Raw genomic sequence first — 18137 nt, 5'->3', positions numbered from 1 at the left:
CAGAGGTCTACCCTTAGTGGCATTGGGATTATGTAAATGAATGGACACTAAATGCATGGCACAGATACAAATGTAAGAAATATGGCACAGTGTGAATTTTAGTTGCGTGGCTTCTGTGTGCTCGCTGAGTTAGATAGAATGTGACACTAACAGAGTCAGAGGCCAGAGTCAGCCTCCAAAGGCTTGCCTCTTTTTCAAGTCCTCAGTTATTCTTTCTAATCTAGTAGCTGTCTTGCAGGTAGGGCTTGTCAGTTCACAGACCTGGGTGCCATCGTGGCTCAAGGATGATAGCTGGTCAGTGCAGAGCCCCCAAACCAGAAAAACATCACAAAATTTTGTTTTTTAGAAATACAGCCTCACAAGAAGTTTCAAAAATAGTACATAGAGTCCTGCACACCTTTACCCAGTTTCCCCCAATAGTAACATCAAACATAAAGACAATATAATAGTAAATCGGGAAATTGATATAGGTATAATGCAATAAGGTTTTTTTGGTTTTCGTTTTGATGTGGAGTCTCACGGTTGTCGTCCAGACTGGAGTGCAGTGGTATGATCTCGGCTTACTACAACCTCCGTCTCCTGGGTTCAAGCAATTCTCCTGCCTCACCCTTCCGTGTAGCTGGGATTACAGGCACCCAGCACCGCACCCAGCTAATTTTTTTTCCTATTTTTAGTAGAGATGGGGTTTTGCCATGTTGGCCAAGCTGGTCTCAAACTGCTGATCTCAGGTGATGCACCTGCTTCGGCATCCCAAAGCACTGGGATTACAGGCATGAGCTACCGCTCCTGGCCATAATGCAATAAGGTTTTTTGAAAGCATCAACAAGCTTCTCAAAAACTGAATCAAGGTTCTCCAGACCCTAAATTTTAAGAATATCCTCAATGGCTATTTTACTACAAAAGTAACATAGCTCATGCTTTAAAAAATATTATATAAGGCCGAGCACGGTGGCTCACACCTGTAATCCCAGCACTTTGGAAGGCCAACGCGGGTAGATCAACTGAGGTCGGGAGTTCGAGACCAGCCTGGCCAACTGGTGAAACCCCATCTCTACTAAAAAAATACAAAAAAATGGCCCAGCGCGGTGGCTCACACCTGTAATCCCAGCACTTTGGGAGGCCGAGGCGGGCAGATCACGAGGTCAGGAGATCGAGACCATCCTGGATAATACGGTGAAACCCCGTCTCTACTAAAAATACAAAAAAAAATTAACTGGGTGTGGTTGCGGGCGCCTGTAGTCCCAGCTACTAGGGAGGCTGAAGCAGAATGGCGCGAATCCGGGAGGCAGAGCTTGCAGTGAGCCGAGATCTGACCACTGCTCTCCAGCCTGGGCGACAGAGTGAGACTCCATCTCAAAAAAAAAACCAAAAAAATTAGCCAGCTGTGGTGGTAGGCGCATGTAATCCCAGTTACTTGGGAGGCTGAGGCAGGAGAATTGCTTGAAACCAGGAGGCGGAGGTTGCAGTGAGCTGAGATTACGCCATTGTACTCCAGCCTGGGCAACAAGGGCAAAACTCTGTCTCAACAAAAAAAAAGAAAAAATTATATAAATGGATAAGCGACAAATTGAAAGCTTACAAAAAATAAAATATGCAAATTAAGATTGCAGTGAAATACCACGTCCGCTTTTCAGATCAAAAAAGTCTGATAATATGCTGTATTGAACTGTGCTTGGGTAAAAGACATTGGAAAATGTTAGAGCAGAAAGTAAATGGATCTGGTCTTGTTGGAGGACTGTTTGTTTGAAAAGACCCAGCATTTCTGCTTCTGGGAATTTGTTCATAAGTTATTCATTTATTTTTATCTTTACTTGTGGTAAAATACACAATTTGCCATCTTAACTATTTTTAAGTATACGGTTTAACAGTGTTAAGTATTAATTATTTTTAAAATGTTTGGTTTAAACCGGGCGTGGTGGCTCATGCCTGTAATCCCAGCACTTAGGGAGGCCAAGGTGGGTGGATCACTGAGGTCAGGAGTTCAAGACCAGTCTAGCCAACATGGCAAAACCCTGTCTCTACTAAAAATATAAAAATTAGCCAGGTGTGGTAATGCATGCCTATAGTCCCAGCTACTTGGCTACTTGAGAGGCTGAGGCAGGAGAATCACTTGAATTCGGGACACGGAGGTTGCAGTGAGTTGAGATAATGCCACTGCATTCCAGCCTGGGCAACAGAGTGAGACTCTGTCTCAAAAAAAGAAAAAAATTTTGATTTAATATTTTGTATAATGGCCAGGCACACTGGCTTACACCTGTAATCCCAGTACTTTGGGAGGCTGACAAGGGAGGATTGCTTGAGGCCAGGAGTTCGAGACTAACCTGGTCAACATAATGAGACCCCAGCTCTACAAAAAAAAAAGTGGTGGTGCATGTCTTTTGTCCTACCTACTCAGGAGGTTGAGGCAAGAGGATCACTTGAGCCCAGGAGCTCAAAGTTACATGAGCTATGATGATGCCACTGCATTCTAGCCTGAACAACAGAACAAAACTCTGTCTTTAAAAAATAAAACTGTGCATTTGTGTAGAATCACATTTTTCTAAGGATATTCATTGTAGTGAAGCTTTTTGTAGTAAAAGAATAGTCTACATTTTATGTATATGAGACTGGTTCAAAAACTCTGGTAGCCACACAAAGAAGTATTGTGCAGCTGTAAAAAAAAAAAAAAAAAAAAAAAACGAACAAAGAGGCCGGGCGCGGTGGCTGGTGCCTGTAGTCCCAGCACTTTGGGAGGCCAAAGCAGGTGGATCACCTGAGGTCAAGAGTTCGAGACCAGCCTGGCCAACTAAAAATACAAAAATTAGCTGGGCATGGTGGCAAGCACCTGTAATCCCAGCTACTTGGGAGGCTGAGGCAGGAGAATCGCTTGAATCCAGGAGGCAGAGGTTGCAGTGAGAGGAGATCATGCCATTGCTCTCCAGCTTGGGCTACAGAGCAAGACTCCGTCTCAAAAAAAAAAAAAAAAAAAAAGAACAAAGAAGCTCTTTATGCACTGACATGTATCAAAGTTCGAGATACATTGTTTAAAAAGTACAGACCAACAATGTGTAATGCTTGCCACCATCACTATTTAAAAAGAAGGTAGGGTAGGGGAATACATGTACGTATGTGTCCTTGCATGTGCATAGGCTATCTCTGGAAAGATACACCAGGGATATGTGAGAATGGTTGTCCACTGAGGAGGAGAACTGAAGGAGACTGGTTTTGAACTGTTATATTTATTTACTTTGTATCTTTTTGTAAAAGAAAGCAAATTTGAAGCCCTTTCTCCAACCTCATTTTCTTCCCTCTCTCCCCAGATGTAACCACTATTCCTGAATTTGGTGTTTATTTTCTTCTCGAATGTTTTTAAACATAGTACATATTGCTACATATATAATACATATTACAACATATGGATGTATCCATAATATATCACATTGCTGTGCATGCTGTACTTTTCATTCTGCAATGTGCTTTTTCACTCAAGGTTGTTTAAAATATTTACCCATGTTGGGCCGGGCGCAGTCGCTCACTCCTGTAATCCCAGCACTTTGGGAGGCCTAGGCGGGAGGATCAGCTGAGGTCAAGAGTTTGAGACAAGCCTCACCAACATGGTGAAACCCCATCTCTACTAAAACTACAAAAATTAACTGGGCGTGGTCGCGCACGCCTGTAATCCCAGCTACTTAGGAGGCTGAGGCAGGAGAATAGCTTGAACCTGGGAGGCGGAGGTTGCAGTGAGCCAAGACTGCGCCCCTGCACTCCAGCCTAGGTGACAGAGCAAGACTCTGTCTCAAAAAATATATACATGTATATGGCCGGGCACGGTGGCTCATGCCTGTAATCCCAGCACTTTGGGAGGCCAAGGCTGGCGGATCACCTGAGGTCAGGGGTTCGGGACAAGCCTGACCAACATGGAGAAACCCCATCTCTACTAAAAATGCAAAATTAGCCAGGTTTGGTGGCACATGCCTGTAATCCCAGCTACTTGGGAGGCTGAGACAGGAGAATCGCTTGAACCTGGGAGGCAGAGGTTGCGGTTAGCCGAGATCGCACCATTGCACTCCAGCCTGGGCAACAAAAGCGAAACCCCATCTCAAAAAAAAAAAAAGAAAAAAAAATATATAATATATATGTATCTATATATATTTTATATATATCTTTACCCATGTTGATACATGTAGCTCTTATCCATCCATTTAAATCACTGTATAGTATTCCGTTGCTTTAATATGCTCCAGCTGATCCATTCCTCTGCCAATGGATGGTGAGGTTAGTTCCTAGTTTTCCAGTCAGTGCACCAGTTCACATTCTTAGGTGGTCCCCTTGCCCACCATGGGAAAGTTTCTCTAGATCAGTGAGCATCAGACATTTTTGCCACATACTCTTAGCAGTAAAAATATTCTCAGCATGTACACCTAATGCACTAATATGTAATTTATGAATTATTTGTGTGAACTGCTATATCAAATTAGTATGTCCATCATAAAACATACAAAAAGAGAACTACAAAAAGGAGAGAATTGTTCAAAAATGAAGTAGGCCGGGCGTGATGGCTCACACCTGTAATCCCAACACTTTGGGAGGCCGAGGTGGGTGGATCACTTGAGGTCAGGGGTTCAAGACCAGCCTGGCCAACATGGTGAAACCGGGTCTGTACTAAAAATACAAAAATTAGCCGAGCAATGGTGGTGGGTATCTGTAATCCCAGCTACTCGGGAGTCTGAGGCAAAAGAATCGCTTGAACCCGGGGAGCGGAGGTTGCAGTGAGCCGAGATTGAACCACTGCACTCCAGGCCTAGGCGACAGAGCAAGACTCCGTCTGAAAAAAAAAAAAAAAAAGAAAGAAGTACATAATATAAATATTTATTATTTGTAGTATACCAAAAATCCTTAGTAAAAATAATGTAGTTGAAGATGTTGCATTACCACCCCCACTTCTTTATTTTTATTTTTAATTGTGGTAAAATATATAATTTGGCATTTTAATCTTACCATGTTGACCAGGCTGATCTCGATCTCCTGGCCTCAAGCAATCAGTCCACCTCAGCCCCCCAAAGTGCTGGGATTACAGGCGTAAGAGATTGCACCCGGACCCATCTTTTTTTCTTTTTTTTTTTTTGAGACGGAGTCTTACTCTGTCGCCCAGGCTGGAGTGCAGTGGCGTGATCTCGGCTCACTGCAAGCTCCGCCTCCCAGGTTCACGCCATTCTCCTGCCTCAGCCTCCGGAGTAACTGGGACTACAGGCGCCCGCCACCGCGCCCGGCTAATTTTTTTTTTTTTGTATTTTTAGTAGAGACGGGGTTTCATCGTGTTAGCCAGGATGGTCTCGATCTCCTGACCTCGTGATCCGCCCGCCTCGGCCTCCCAAAGTGCTGGGATTACAGGCGTGAGCCACCGCGTCCAGCCAACCCGGACCCATCTTAACATCCAACTATATACCAATCTATCCACCTCGGACCCCTAAGTGCTGGGATTACAGGCATAACGGACTGCACCCGGCCCCATCTTAACCCTTTTTAAGTTTACCGTTTAGTAGTGTTAAGTATTCATTACCTTTTTTTTGAGACGGAGTTTTGCTCTTGTTGCCCATCCTGGAGTGCAATAGTGTGACCTTGGCTCACTGCAAACTCTGCCTCCCGGGTTCAAGCGATTCTCCTGCCTCAGCCTCCTGAGTAGCTGGGATTACAGGCATGCACCACTACGCCAGGCTAATTTTGTATTTTTAGTAGAGACGGGGTTTCTCCATGTTTGTCAGGCTGCTCTTGAACTCCTGATCTCAGGTGATCCGACTGCCTCAGCTTCCCAAAGTGCTGGGATGACAGGTGTGAGCCACCACACCCGGCTGTATTCATTACTTTAAAACTTTTGGTTTAACAATGTGTATTACAGCTATTTAGGTTCTATTCATTTCAATTCTTGGTTTTCATGACTGTCTTGACTGCAGTCTTGACCCCTATGATGGACTCGTAGGGGTTTATTATAGTACTCTATCTACTTTCATGAATATTTTTTATGCTCCATTTCTCTAAAATCTGCATCATTGTGCTTAACAAAACCAGTCATTTTAAAATCCCATCTACCAAGGCTTTTATTGAAATTGGACTCATTTCTATCTTTCCTGATTTTTTTTTTTTTTTAATTTTCGTGAGTACCAAGTAGGTGTATATATTTCTGGGATACATGAGATGTTTTGCTACAGAATCTTCCCTGATGTTTATCAGTTGTTTTTTCCAAACTAATCAGAAGGCATTGTATTTTTTTCTTTTTTTTTTTTTTTTGAGATGGAGTTTCACTCTTGTTGCCCAGGCTGGAGTGCAATGGCACAATCTCAGCTCACTGTAACCTCCACCTCCTGGGTTCAAGCGATTCTCCTGCCTCAGCCTCCCAAGTAGCTGGGATTACAGGCATGTGCCACCACGCCTGGCTACTTTTGTATTTTTAATAAAGACAAGGTTTCTCCACGTTGGTGAGGCTGGTCTCAAACCCCTGACCTCAGGTGATCCGCCCACCTCGGCCTCCCAAAGTGCTGGAATTACAGGCGGGAGCCATCATGCCTGGCCTATTTTCTTTTCTTTTGAGAAAGGGTCTTGCCCTGTCACCCAGGCTGGAGTGCAGTGGCAGGATCATAGATCACTGCAGCATTGAACTCCTGGGCTCAAGACATCCTCCCACCTCAGCCTTTTGAGTAGCCAGGACTATATGTGCATGCCACCATGCCTGGCTAGTTTTCTTTTCTTTTTTTTTTTTTTTTTTTTTTCCTGAGACAGAGTCTAACTCTGTCACCCAGGCTGGAGTGCAGTGGCGTGATCTTGGCTCACTGCACCCTCCCAGGTTCAAGTGATTCTCCCTGCCTCAGCTTCTCAGGTAGCTGAAATTACAGGTGCCTGCCACCACGCCCAGCTGATTTTTTTTTTTTTTTTTGAGATGGAGACTTGCTCTTGTTGCCCAGGCTGGAGTGCAGTGGCACAATCTTGGCTCACTGCAACGTCTGCCTCCTGGGTTCAAGCAATTCTCCTGCCTCAGCCTCCCAAGTAGCTGGGATTAAAGATGCATGCCACCACGTTGGGCTAATTTTTGTGTTTTTAGTAGAAACAGGGTTTCACCATGTTGGCCAGGCTGGTCTGGAACTCCTGACCTCATGATCTGCCCACCTCGGCCTCCCAAAGTGTTAGGATTAGAGGCGTGAGCCGCCGCGCCAGGCCTGATTTTTGTATTTTTAGTAGAGATGGGGTTTCACCATGTTGGCCAGGCTGGTCTTGAACTCCTGACCTCAGGTGATCCACCCACTTCGGCCTCCCAAAGTACTGGGATTATGGGCGTGAGCCACTGTGCCCAGCCTGCCAGCTAGTTTTTTTAGTTTTTTTTTTTTTTTTTTTTTTTTTAAGAGAGACAGAATCTCCCTGTGTTTCCCAGGCTGGTCTCGAACTCCTGGCCTCAGGAGATCGTCCCACTTTGGACTCCCAAAATGCTGGGATTACAGGTATGAGCCACCACACCCAGCATTGTTTTTTCTTCTTTTTTAGATGGAGTCTCGCTCTGTCACCCAGGTTGGAGTGCAGTGGTGCAATTTTGGCTCACTGCAACCTCTGCCTCCCAGCTTCAAGCGATTCTCCTGCCTCAGCCTCCCGAGTAGCTGGGACTACAGGCGCGTGCCACCACACCCGGCTAAGTTTTTGTATTTTTAGTAGAGATGGCGTTTCACCATGTTGGCCAGGATGGTCTCGATCTGACCTCATGATCCGCCCATCTTGGCCTCCCAAAGTCCTAGGATTACAGGCATGACCCACCGCACCCAGCCACCTTTTTAAAAAATATATATACAGAGATAGGGTCTCACTCTTTCACCCAAGCTGGAATGCAGTGGCACAATCATAGCTCACAGCAGCCCAAAGTCCTGGGCTCAAGGGATCCTCCCATCTTAGCCTCCCAAGTAGGTAGGAATACAGGCACCCACCACCGGATCTGGCCAATTTTTTTTTTTTTTTTTTTTTTTTTGAGACAGGGTCTCACTCTGTTGCCCAGACTGGAGTGCAGTGGGGCGATCTCAGCTCAGTGCAGTATCAACCTCCTGGGCTCAAGCAATCCTCCCACCTCAGCCCATTTTTTTTTTAAGTATTTTATAGTGACAGAGTGTCACTGTGTTGTTGCCCAGGCTGGTCTCAAACTGCTGGCCTCAAGTGATCCACCTGCCTCAGCCTCCCAAAGTGCTGGGATTGCGGGTATGAGCCACCTTTTCCTGCCCAAAACCCATTGAGACAGTTGCTTGGAAGATTTTTAAATGGTTTAGCAAATTCTGTTTTATAGATTTTTTTTTTCTTTTTATGGAGACAGAGACCCACTCTGTAGCCCAGGCTGGAGTACAGTGACACAATCTCAGCTTACTGCCAAGTGATTCTCGTGCCTCAGCCTTCTGAGTAGTTGGGATTACAGGCAAGCACCACCGCCCCCAGCTAATTATTGTATTTTTAGTAGAGATGGGGTTTCGCCATGTTGGCCAGGCTGGTCTTGAACTCCTGGCCTCAAATGATCCACCAGCTTTGGCCTCCAGAAGTGCTGGGATTACAGGTGTGAGTCACCGCGCCCAGCCTAGATTTTTAAATGTGAGAATCAGATGTTTTGTTTTATTTATTTATTTATTTATTTATTTAGACAGAGTCTCACTCTATCACCCAGGCTGGAGTGCAGTGGCACGATCTCGGCTCATTGCAAGCTCCGCCTCCCGGGTGCACACCATTCTCCTGCCTCAGCCTCCCGGGTAGCTGGGACTACAGGCGCCCACCACCATGCCCGGCTAACTTTTTGTATTTTTAGTAGAGACAGGGTTTCACCGTGTTAGCCAGGATGGTCTCGATCTCCTGACCTCATGATCCACCCACCTCGGCTCCCCAAAGTGCTGGGATTATAGGCATGAGCCGCCGCACCCGGCCCGTTTTGTTTTATTTTTAAAGATGGTTCACATACCTTTATTAGAAACAAAGTCATTAAAGATCAAAACATTTCCAAACATGTGTCTTCAAAATATGCTCTTTATGGCATGAGCTTCTCTTGATTAGTGGTGATTTTTTTCACCCCTTGGCCAGCTGACTCCTTCTGAACACCGGATTCTCACCAAACCATAAGATTTTGTACCTGTAATACTCATTTGTATGTGAAGCACTAGGATTATTTGTAACTGTAATCTTGCTCCTTCACAAGAGTCTGGTTAAGCCCCTTGTCCACTTTGGAGAGTTAGGAAAAATTAAATCTAGATAGCATAATCTGTAAATCCACTTATCTGGACATACGTAAACTGTATAGAGAGTAGGTGTGGTGGCTCTCACCTGTGATCCCAACACTTTGGGAGGCCAAGGCAGGAGGATCGATTGAGGCCAGGAGTTCAAGACCAGCCTGGGCAACACAGCAAAACTATTAGTAAATAAATAAAATGATGATAATAATAAAAACTGTGTAGAACACTGAAAAGCAAACATGGCGCAGGACACTGAAAGAAAACACACAACCCCTCCAAATACGAAGCTCCTGACCCCTTACCCAGTTACCTCACCTGTCTTACATAACCCAAGATGTCTAACAGACGCCCAATGTCAATCCACTTACTAAATATTAATAAAGCTTACTTGTTTTTCTTCTTTTAGATAATATAATACACTTAAATTATAATGTGTTTTTTCAGCACCTCTATGATCAATTTTTTTTTTTTTTTTTTTTTTAGATGGAGTCTTGCTCTGTCACCCAGGCTGGAGTGCAGTGGTGCAATCTCAGCTCACTGCAACCTCCGCCTCCTGGATTCAAGCGATTCTCCTGCCTCAGCCTCCTGAGTAGTTGGGATGACAGGCGCCCACCACCATGCCCGGCTAATTTTTGTATTTTCAGTTGAGACAGGGTTTCGCCATGTTGGTCAGGCTGGTCTCGAACTGCTGACCTCAGGTGATCTGCCCACCTCAACCTCCCAAAGTGCTGGGATTACAGGCGTAAGCCACCGCACCCAGCTCTTTTTTTTTTTTTTTTTTTTTTTTTTTTGAGACAGAGTCTCACTTTCTTATCCAGCCTGAAGTGCAGTGGTATAATCATCCCTCATTGCAGCCTCCACCTCCTGGGCTCAACTGATCCTCCCACCTCAGCCTCCTGAGTAGCTAGGACCACGGGCATGCACCACCACACCCAGCTAATTTTTTTTTTTTAATTTTTAGTAGAGATGAAGTGTCACTATGTTGCTCAGACTGGTCTCAAACTCCTGGGCTGAAGCGATTCACCTGCCTCAGCCTCCCAAAGTGCTGAGATTAAAGGTGTGAGTCCCCATGCCTGATCTTTGTAATCATCTTGTACCTGAGGCACACCTTTCTTTTTTGGCCGGGGGGGCGGGCGGAGAGTCTTGCTCTGTCACCTAGGCTGGAGTGCAGTGGGGCCATCTCAGCTCATTGCCACTTCTGCCTCCTTGGTTCAAACAATTCTGCTGCCTCAGTGTCCCAAGTAACTGGGATTACAGGCACACACCACCATGCCTGGCTAATTTTTATATTTTTTAAGTAGAGATAGGGTTTCATCCTGTTGGCCAGGCTGGTCTTGAACTCCTGACCCCAAGTGATCCGCCCACCTTGGCCTCCCAAAGTGCTGAGATTACAGGCATGAGCCACCGTGCCTGGCCAAGGCACACCTTTCTTTGGAGACCACCGGCCCAGGATAAACCTAGAAGAGTGTTAGACTGAAGGGCATGTACCTTATTGGGTACTAAATTGCTCTCCCAAGGTTTGCCCCAGTTTTATACCCCACCCTTTTCTTTGCATTTTTACTAGAATTTGGTTTTAATACACATTAATTTTTGCAGATCAAAAGTTATGAAGTGGCATTTAATTATTGTTAAATTGGTATTTTCCTAATTATTAGTGAGTCGTAGCATGTTTTATGTTTATCAGCCCTTAAAATGTCTCATGTTTGTATTGCCCGTATTTTTCTTTTGCGTTATTTGTCTTTTCCACATTGATTTTTAAGAATCTACTTTTTCTTTTCCATTTCATTAATTTCTATCCTTTGCTATTTCTGACTGTCTACAGCCTTTGGGCTCACTGTTTTGTTCATTTTTCTGACTTCTCAAGTTGAACACTTAGCTAACTCATTTTCAATTATTCTTATTTTCTCTTTCTTACTTTCTTATTTTCTTTTTCTTTCTTTTTTTTTTTTTAAGCAACAGAGTCTTGCTGTGTTGCCCAGGCTGGTCTCGAACTCCTGGTCTCAAGCAGTCCGCCTGCCTCGGCCTCCCAAAGTGCTGGGGTTACAGGCATAAGCTACCACTCCTGGCCTAAATTTAACTTTTGGATTTGGGGGTACATGTGCAAGTTTGTCACAAGGGTATATTGTTCAATGCTGCAATTTGGGCTTGTCGGTGGGGGGTGGGCAGGGTGGGTGGGGGCAGAGTCTCCCTCTGTTGCCCAGACTGGACTGCAGTGGGGCAATCACAGCTCACTGCAGCCTTGACCTCCTGGGCTCAAGCGACCCTCTCACCTCAGCCTCTCCAATAGCTGGGACCACAGGTGCATACCTAATGCTCAGCTAATTTTTTATTTTATTTACTGTAGAGAAAGGTTCTCCCTATGTTGCCCAGGCTGGTCTCAAACCCCTGGGCTCAAGTGATCCTCGGGCCTTGGTGTCCCAAGTGTTGGGATTACAGGCATCAGCCACCACACCTGGCCTGGGCTTCTAGTGATCCCATCACCCAGATAGTGAACATATTACCCACCTTCCTCTCTCCAGCCTTCCCTCCTTTTGGAGTCCCCAGTGTCTATTGTTCTCAGCTTTATGTCCGTGTGTATCCAGGGTTTAGATCCCACTTAAAAGTGAGAACATGCAATATTTGGTTTTCTGTTTCTGTGCTAATTTGCTTAGGAGAATGGCCTCCAGCTACACTCACATTGCTACAAAAGACATGATTTTTTTTTTTTTTTTTGAGATTGAGTTTTGCTCTTGCTGCCCAGGCTGGAGTGCAATGGCAAGATCTCAGCTCATCGCAACCTCCAACTTCCAGGTTCAAGCTATTCTCCTGCCTCACCCTCCCGAGTAGATGGGATTACGGGCATGCGCCGCCACCACACCCGGCTAATTTTGTATTTTTAGTAGAGATGGGGTTTCTCCATGTTGGTCAGGCTGGTCTCGAACTCCGAACCTCAAGTGGTCCGCCCACTTCGGCCTCCCAAAGTACTGGGATTACAGGCGTGAGCCACTGCCCCCAGCAATTTCATTATTTTTTATGGCTGTATAGTATCCCATGGTGTATATGTACCATATTTACTTTATCCAATCCACCATTCACGGGTACCTAGGTTGTTTTTATGTCTTTGCTACTGTGAATAGTGTGGTAATAAACATAGTGCAGGTGTCCTTTTGGTAGAATGGTTTATTTTCCTTTGGGTATATACCAAGTAATGGGATTGCTGGGTCACATGATAGTTCTATTTTTAGTTCTTTGAGAAATCACACTGCTTTCCACAGGGGCTGAACTAATTTACATTCTCACCAACAGTATATAAGCATTACCTTTTCTCCATAGACTGGCCAACATTTATTATCTTTTGGCTTTTTAATAGTAGCCATTCTGACTGGTATGAGATGGTATCTCATTGTGGTTTTAATTTACATTTCTCTGACGATCAGTGATATTAAGCATTTTTTCATGTTTGTTGCCACTTGTATGTCTTTTTTTAAGAAATGTCTGCTCATGTTTTTGCCTTTTTTTTTTTTTTTTTTTGAGACAAGGTCTTGGTCTGTCGTTCAGGCTGGAGTGCAGTGGCATGATCTTGGCTCACTGCAGACTTGACCTTCTGGCCCAGGTGATCCTCCTACCTCAGCCTCCCAAGTAGCTGGGGCTGCAGGCATATGCCACCAGGCCTAGCTAATTAAAAAAAAATTTTATATAGATGGGCCTCCCTATTTTGCCCAGGCTGACCTTGAACTCCTGAGCTCAAGTAAAGCCTCCTACCTTGGCCTCCCAAAGTGTTGAGATTACAGGCATGAGCCCCTGCATCTGGCCTTTGCCCACTTTTTAATTAGGTTTTCTTGTTGTTGTTGATTTATGTAAGTTCCTTATAGATTTTGGATATTAGTCCTTTGTCAGATGCATAGTTTGCAAATATGTTGTCCCATTCTGTAGGTTGTTTACTTCATTGATAGTTTCTTTTGCTGTGCTTTGGAAGCTCTTTAGTTTAATTAGGTGCCAGTTGTCAATTTTTTTTTTTTGTCGTAATTGCTTTTGAGGACTTAGGCTGATATCCAGACAGTATTTCCTAGGTTTTGTTCCAGAATTTTTAGTTTGATGTCTTACATTTAAGTCTTTCATCCACCTTGAGTTAGTTTTTGTATATGGTAAGAGGTAGGGGTCCAGTTTCATTCTTCTGCATATGGTTAACCAGTTTTCCCAGCATCATTTATTGAACAGGGAGTCCTTTCCCCATTACTCGTAGGTGTACAGCTTTATTTTTGGGTTCTTTATTCTGTTCCATTGGTCTATGTGTCTATTTTTATGCCACTACCATGCTGTTTTGGTTACTGTAGCCTTGTTTAGTTTGAAGTCAGGTAATGTAATGCCTCTGGCTTTGTTCTTTTAGCTTAGGATTGCTTTGGCGATTCAGGCTCTTTTTTTCATTCTATATGCATTTTAGAATAGTTTTTTTTTCTGATTCTGTGAAAAATTACATTGGTAATTTGATAGGAATAGCACTGAATCTGTAGATTGCTTTGGGCAGTATGGACATTCTAATGATATTGACTCTTCCAATCCGTGATCATGGAATGTTTTTCTATTCGTTTGTGTCTTTTATTATTTCTTTCAGCAGCAGTGTTTTATAGTTCTTGTAGAGATCTTTCACCTCCTTGGTGAGATGTATTCCTAGGGATTGTTTTGTGTGTGTGGCTCTTTTTTTTTTAATGAGACAGAGTCTCGTTCTGTTGCCCAGGCTGGAGTGCAGTGGGGTGATCTCATCTTACTGCAAGCTCTGCCTCCCGGGTTCACGCCATTCTCCTGCCTCAGCCTCCCAAGTAACTGGGACTACAGGTGCCCGCCACCACACCCGGCTAATTTTTTGTATTTTTAGTAGAGACGGGGTTTCACCATGTTAGCCAGGATGGTCTCGATCTCCTGACCTCGTGATCTGCCCGCCTCGGCCTCCCAAAGTACTGGGATTACAGGTGTGAGCCACCATGCCCGTCTGGCGCTTTTTTTTTTTTTTTTTTGACAGAGTCTTGTCACCCAGGCTGGAATGCAGTGGTGTGAGCTTGGCTCACTGCAATCTTCGCCTCCTGGGCTCAAGTGATCCTTGTGCCTCAGCCACCTGAATAGCTGGGATTACAGTTGCACACCATCACTCCAGGCTAATTTTTGTATTTTTAGTGGAGATGGGGTTTCACCATGTTGGCCAGGCTGGTCTCGAACTCCTGGCCTCAAGTGATCCACCCTCCTCAGCCTCCCAAAGTGCTGAGCCAACACGCCCAGCCTGTGTGTGTGGCTGTTGTACATGAGATCACATTCTTGATTTGGCTCTCAGCTTGAGCGTTATTGGTGTATAGAAATGCTACTGATTTTTGTGTGTTGACTTTTTTTTAATCCTAAAATTTTATTAAAGTAATTTATTGGGTCTAGGAGCCTTTTGGTGGAGTCCTCATGGTTTTCTAGCTATAGAATCATATCATCAGTAAGCAGAGATAATTTGATTTCTCTTTACCTATTTGGATGCCTTTTGTTTCTTTTTCTTGCTGATTGCTCTGGCTAGGATTCCCTAAATACATTTATATTTTAAAGTATTTTCATTTTTTGGAGTTGCATAGTGTTGCACAGTATGACTACACCATAATTTATTTAACCTACTGCCCATTGTTAATCAATATTTTCGTTGCTTTTGATCTTTTGGTATTGCAAACAATGCTGAGGCAGATACCTTTATTACACAAATTCTGTCACACGTGAAAAAAGAACATGCTGAACCATCTTGCCTCTTAAAGTTTCTGCTCGGAAGTGATGTCACTTTTTTCTTTTTTCATGAGCCAAAGCAAGTCATATGGCCAAGGCTTCGTTCGTTCATCAGGGCTGAGATGTATAAGCTTCCTCAGGGAGGAGTCCCACTGGAAGAGAAACCAAGTTTATGTACTGTATATACCTCTACCAGTGTTTAAAAAATATCACCCTGGGCCAGGCGCGGTGGCTCACACCTGTAATCTCAGCACTTTGGGAGGCCGAGGCGGATGAATCACCTGAGGTCAGGAGTTCGAGACCAGCCTGGCCAACCTGGTGAAACCCCAACTCTACTAAAATACAAAAATTAGCCGGGCATGGTGGCAGGCACCTGTAATCCCAGCTACTCGGGAGGCTGAGGCAGGAGAATGGCCTGAACCCGGGAGGCAAAGGTTGCAGTGAGCCAAGATTGCGCCACTGCACTCCAGCCTGGGCGACAGAGCGAGACTCCCTCTCAATAAATAAATAAATAAATATAAAAACTATCACTCTGGTTGCTGAATGGAGAATGGATTATATTGGGGAGAGATAGGAAGCTACTCGGGAATAGAAGTGAAGAATTGACCGCAGTACTTTAGGCAAGAAATGATAGCAGCTTGAACTAGGGTGGTGGTGGTCTGATTCCAGATGTACTTTGGAGGCAGAGTTAGTAGGATTTTTTCTTGGAGTGGGGATGGGCACAAGGGAAAGTACTGAAAGACAACTTCTAGGTTTTTGGTTTGAGCAACTGGGTGAATGATTGTGACATTTGAGTAAACAGTAACATTTTACTGAGAGGGGAAGACCTGGGGGGAGAACAGGTGGTTTTTTGACAGGGGCAGCGAAACAAATGTTCTGTTTTGAATGTGTTCAGCCTGAGGTGCCTATTAGACATCCAAATTGAAATAGCCAGTAGGCACTTGAATATGTGAGTCTGGAGATCAGACAGGTCAGAGCTACAGAAAATCTGAAGGTGTGGCAGAGCTGAATTGTAAAGCTGTGGAGCTGGATGAGATCTCCTAGGGAGATAAGGGAGAGGGATAAGGGCTAAAGCGTTGGCATACTCCAACATATATAGGTGAACAGTGGCTTTGGATCCAGCAAAGGGGACTGAGGAGGAACCATTGAGATAGGGAAAAAAACGGTAGAGTGCTGAGTCATGGAAGCAAAAAGAAGAAAGTATTTCAAAGAAGGAATAGTCCATCTATAAGTTAGATATGATAAGGATAGTATTTCAGACTGTGGAAATCACAGTTGACCTGAATAAGTACAGTTTTAGTGGGGAGGTCCCCAGCTCTCCACTGAATGATCTCTTATTAGATCAAATTTGATCTCTAATTAGCAGTCTAATTAGATGGGTTGAAGAAAAGATGGGAAGTGAGGGATAAAGATACGTCTTTTGAGAAGTTTTGTTGGGCAGGTAATAATTGAAGAACGGGAGGGGGACAAAAATGTGAAGATGAAATGATGTGTAAGTGAAATCTTTATGTAAACTGCAAATGCTCTGCAAGTGTTAGGCTTATTTTGTTATTTAGTATTCAAACTTCTAGGCATTTCAATGCAGCTCAGTGTGAAGAATCACTAAAAAGCGACCACTAGTCCTCAACTTGAGGGCCATTAAGGCGCAAAGGAGTCTAGCCAGTGAAGAGCCAAGAAATGAAGAGACGGTTTGAGAAGACGTAGGCGGTGGGGGAACGGAAAGAGGAATCGCGAAACTAATATTGTCCTTCCAAGGACACCGTAGGGCGGATCTCGCAGCTACGGCCTTCTTTTAGGGGTGGAGCCGGCAGGAAATTTAAACTGAAGCCGCGGCCGAAAACGCCAAGAGATTGATGCTGTAGCTGCCCTGAGATAACCAGGACTGTGGAATCGGGAAGAGCTCATGGAGCTCGCGAATGTAATACGGAGGCCTCTGAGGAAGGAGTACGGAGGCCGAGAAGGAGCCGGCATTTGATGAGCGAAGCGGGAAAGGGTAGGGATGCCGGGAAGGGGAGAAAAAAAGGCGGAAGGGGTCGTTAATAGCTGAGGCGAGGTGCGGAGTCGTGGAGGGGGCTTAGGAATTGACCAGCGGGTAGGTGCCGAAGCTGAGGAGGGTATAGGGGCCGGGAAGGAGCCACAGGAGTTGAGGGGACCGAGGAATGAAGGTGGCAGAGGAACGTAGGGGACAACAGCCTGGAGGGATGTATGGAGATTGAGATGGACAGGAGGTGGCCAAGAGGTCACGGCCGTTGACTGAGCGGAGTCTGAAAGGAGGCGGAGGGCATAAGGGGCAAGAGCCTGGCGGGAGTCGCGGGATGTAGGTCGGAATGGAGTTGAGTCTTGCTGTTCCCAGGAGTCGCGTTTCTGTGCGCGTTTTGGGAGACGGTAGTGGGCGGGAGGCATGGAAGTTCCAAGGGTTGGTGAAGATGGTTGAGCTGCTGTTATGTCCTTTCTCAGGAGACGATTGCCTCGAGCTGGAGAGTTCCATGGCTGAAAGTAGGCTCCGGGCCCCGGACCTAGGTGGGTAACAGGACAGAACTAGGGACGTGAGGTGAAAATTGCCCCAGGGTCTCTTGGAGAAGACCGAAAAATGTTCGCCCTGTTGGAGTTTTCGATCGCTCAGTGTTTTTATGTACTTATTTATTCATTTTATTTATTTATTGGGATGGGGTCTTGCTGTGTTGGCCAAGCTGGTCTCAAACTCCTGGCCTCAAGCAGTCCTCCTGCTTAGGCCTCCCAAAATGCTGGGATTACAGGTGTGAGCCACTTCACCCGGCCCACTTAGTGGTTTTATGTGTGTGTGTGTGTGTATGGACGCAGCATCATAGACCGTTTTGGGATTCATGGTAAAGGTCAAGTAAGAGTCATACTATGAACAAGATTAACAGACGTGGAGTCAGGATAGAGTGACTTATTAAATTTATAAATTATTACATTCATAGTTGTTTACAATAAAATCCTTAAGTTAAACACTGCTACCTAATTAGGTAAGTATTTTAGCACATGGCACTTCCCTCCGTACTGCCCCTTTAGTTAATACCATCTAGTTGGCCGGGCGCGGCTGCTCACGCCTGTAATCCCAGCACTTTGGGAGGCCAAGGCGGGCGGATCACGAGGTCAGGAGATTGAGACCATCCTGGCTAACACAGTGAAACCCCATCTCTACTAAAAATACAAAAAATTAGGCGGGCGTGGTGA

The 18137-nt window shown here is 44.9% G+C and overlaps 1 protein-coding gene across 15 annotated transcripts in view; it reads left to right on the top strand.

The window, feature by feature from the left end:
- The window catches only part of DBF4B (DBF4B-CDC7 kinase regulatory subunit), a 68574-nt gene that overhangs the window by 1987 nt on the left and 48450 nt on the right, over nucleotides 1-18137 (top strand). For 2 of the 15 annotated variants that reach the window (XM_063706356.1, XM_063706349.1), the window contains exons 1-2: nucleotides 15912-16932; nucleotides 17397-17459. The exons of 1 other annotated variant lie outside the window; for it this stretch is intronic. In XM_063706356.1, coding sequence (XP_063562426.1) covers nucleotides 16914-16932; nucleotides 17397-17459 — 82 coding nt within the window. In that variant the 5' untranslated portion in view covers nucleotides 15912-16913. 12 more of the 15 variants (XM_063706350.1, XM_055387909.2, XM_063706352.1 and 9 more) reach the window with 10 other exon arrangements.

Source organism: Gorilla gorilla, chromosome 4, assembly GCF_029281585.2.
Source record: "Gorilla gorilla gorilla isolate KB3781 chromosome 4, NHGRI_mGorGor1-v2.1_pri, whole genome shotgun sequence".
Classification (NCBI taxonomy): domain Eukaryota; kingdom Metazoa; phylum Chordata; class Mammalia; order Primates; family Hominidae; genus Gorilla; species Gorilla gorilla.
The sequence above is the reverse complement of the archived record's forward strand: the minus strand, read 5'-3'. Positions and strand labels throughout refer to the sequence as shown.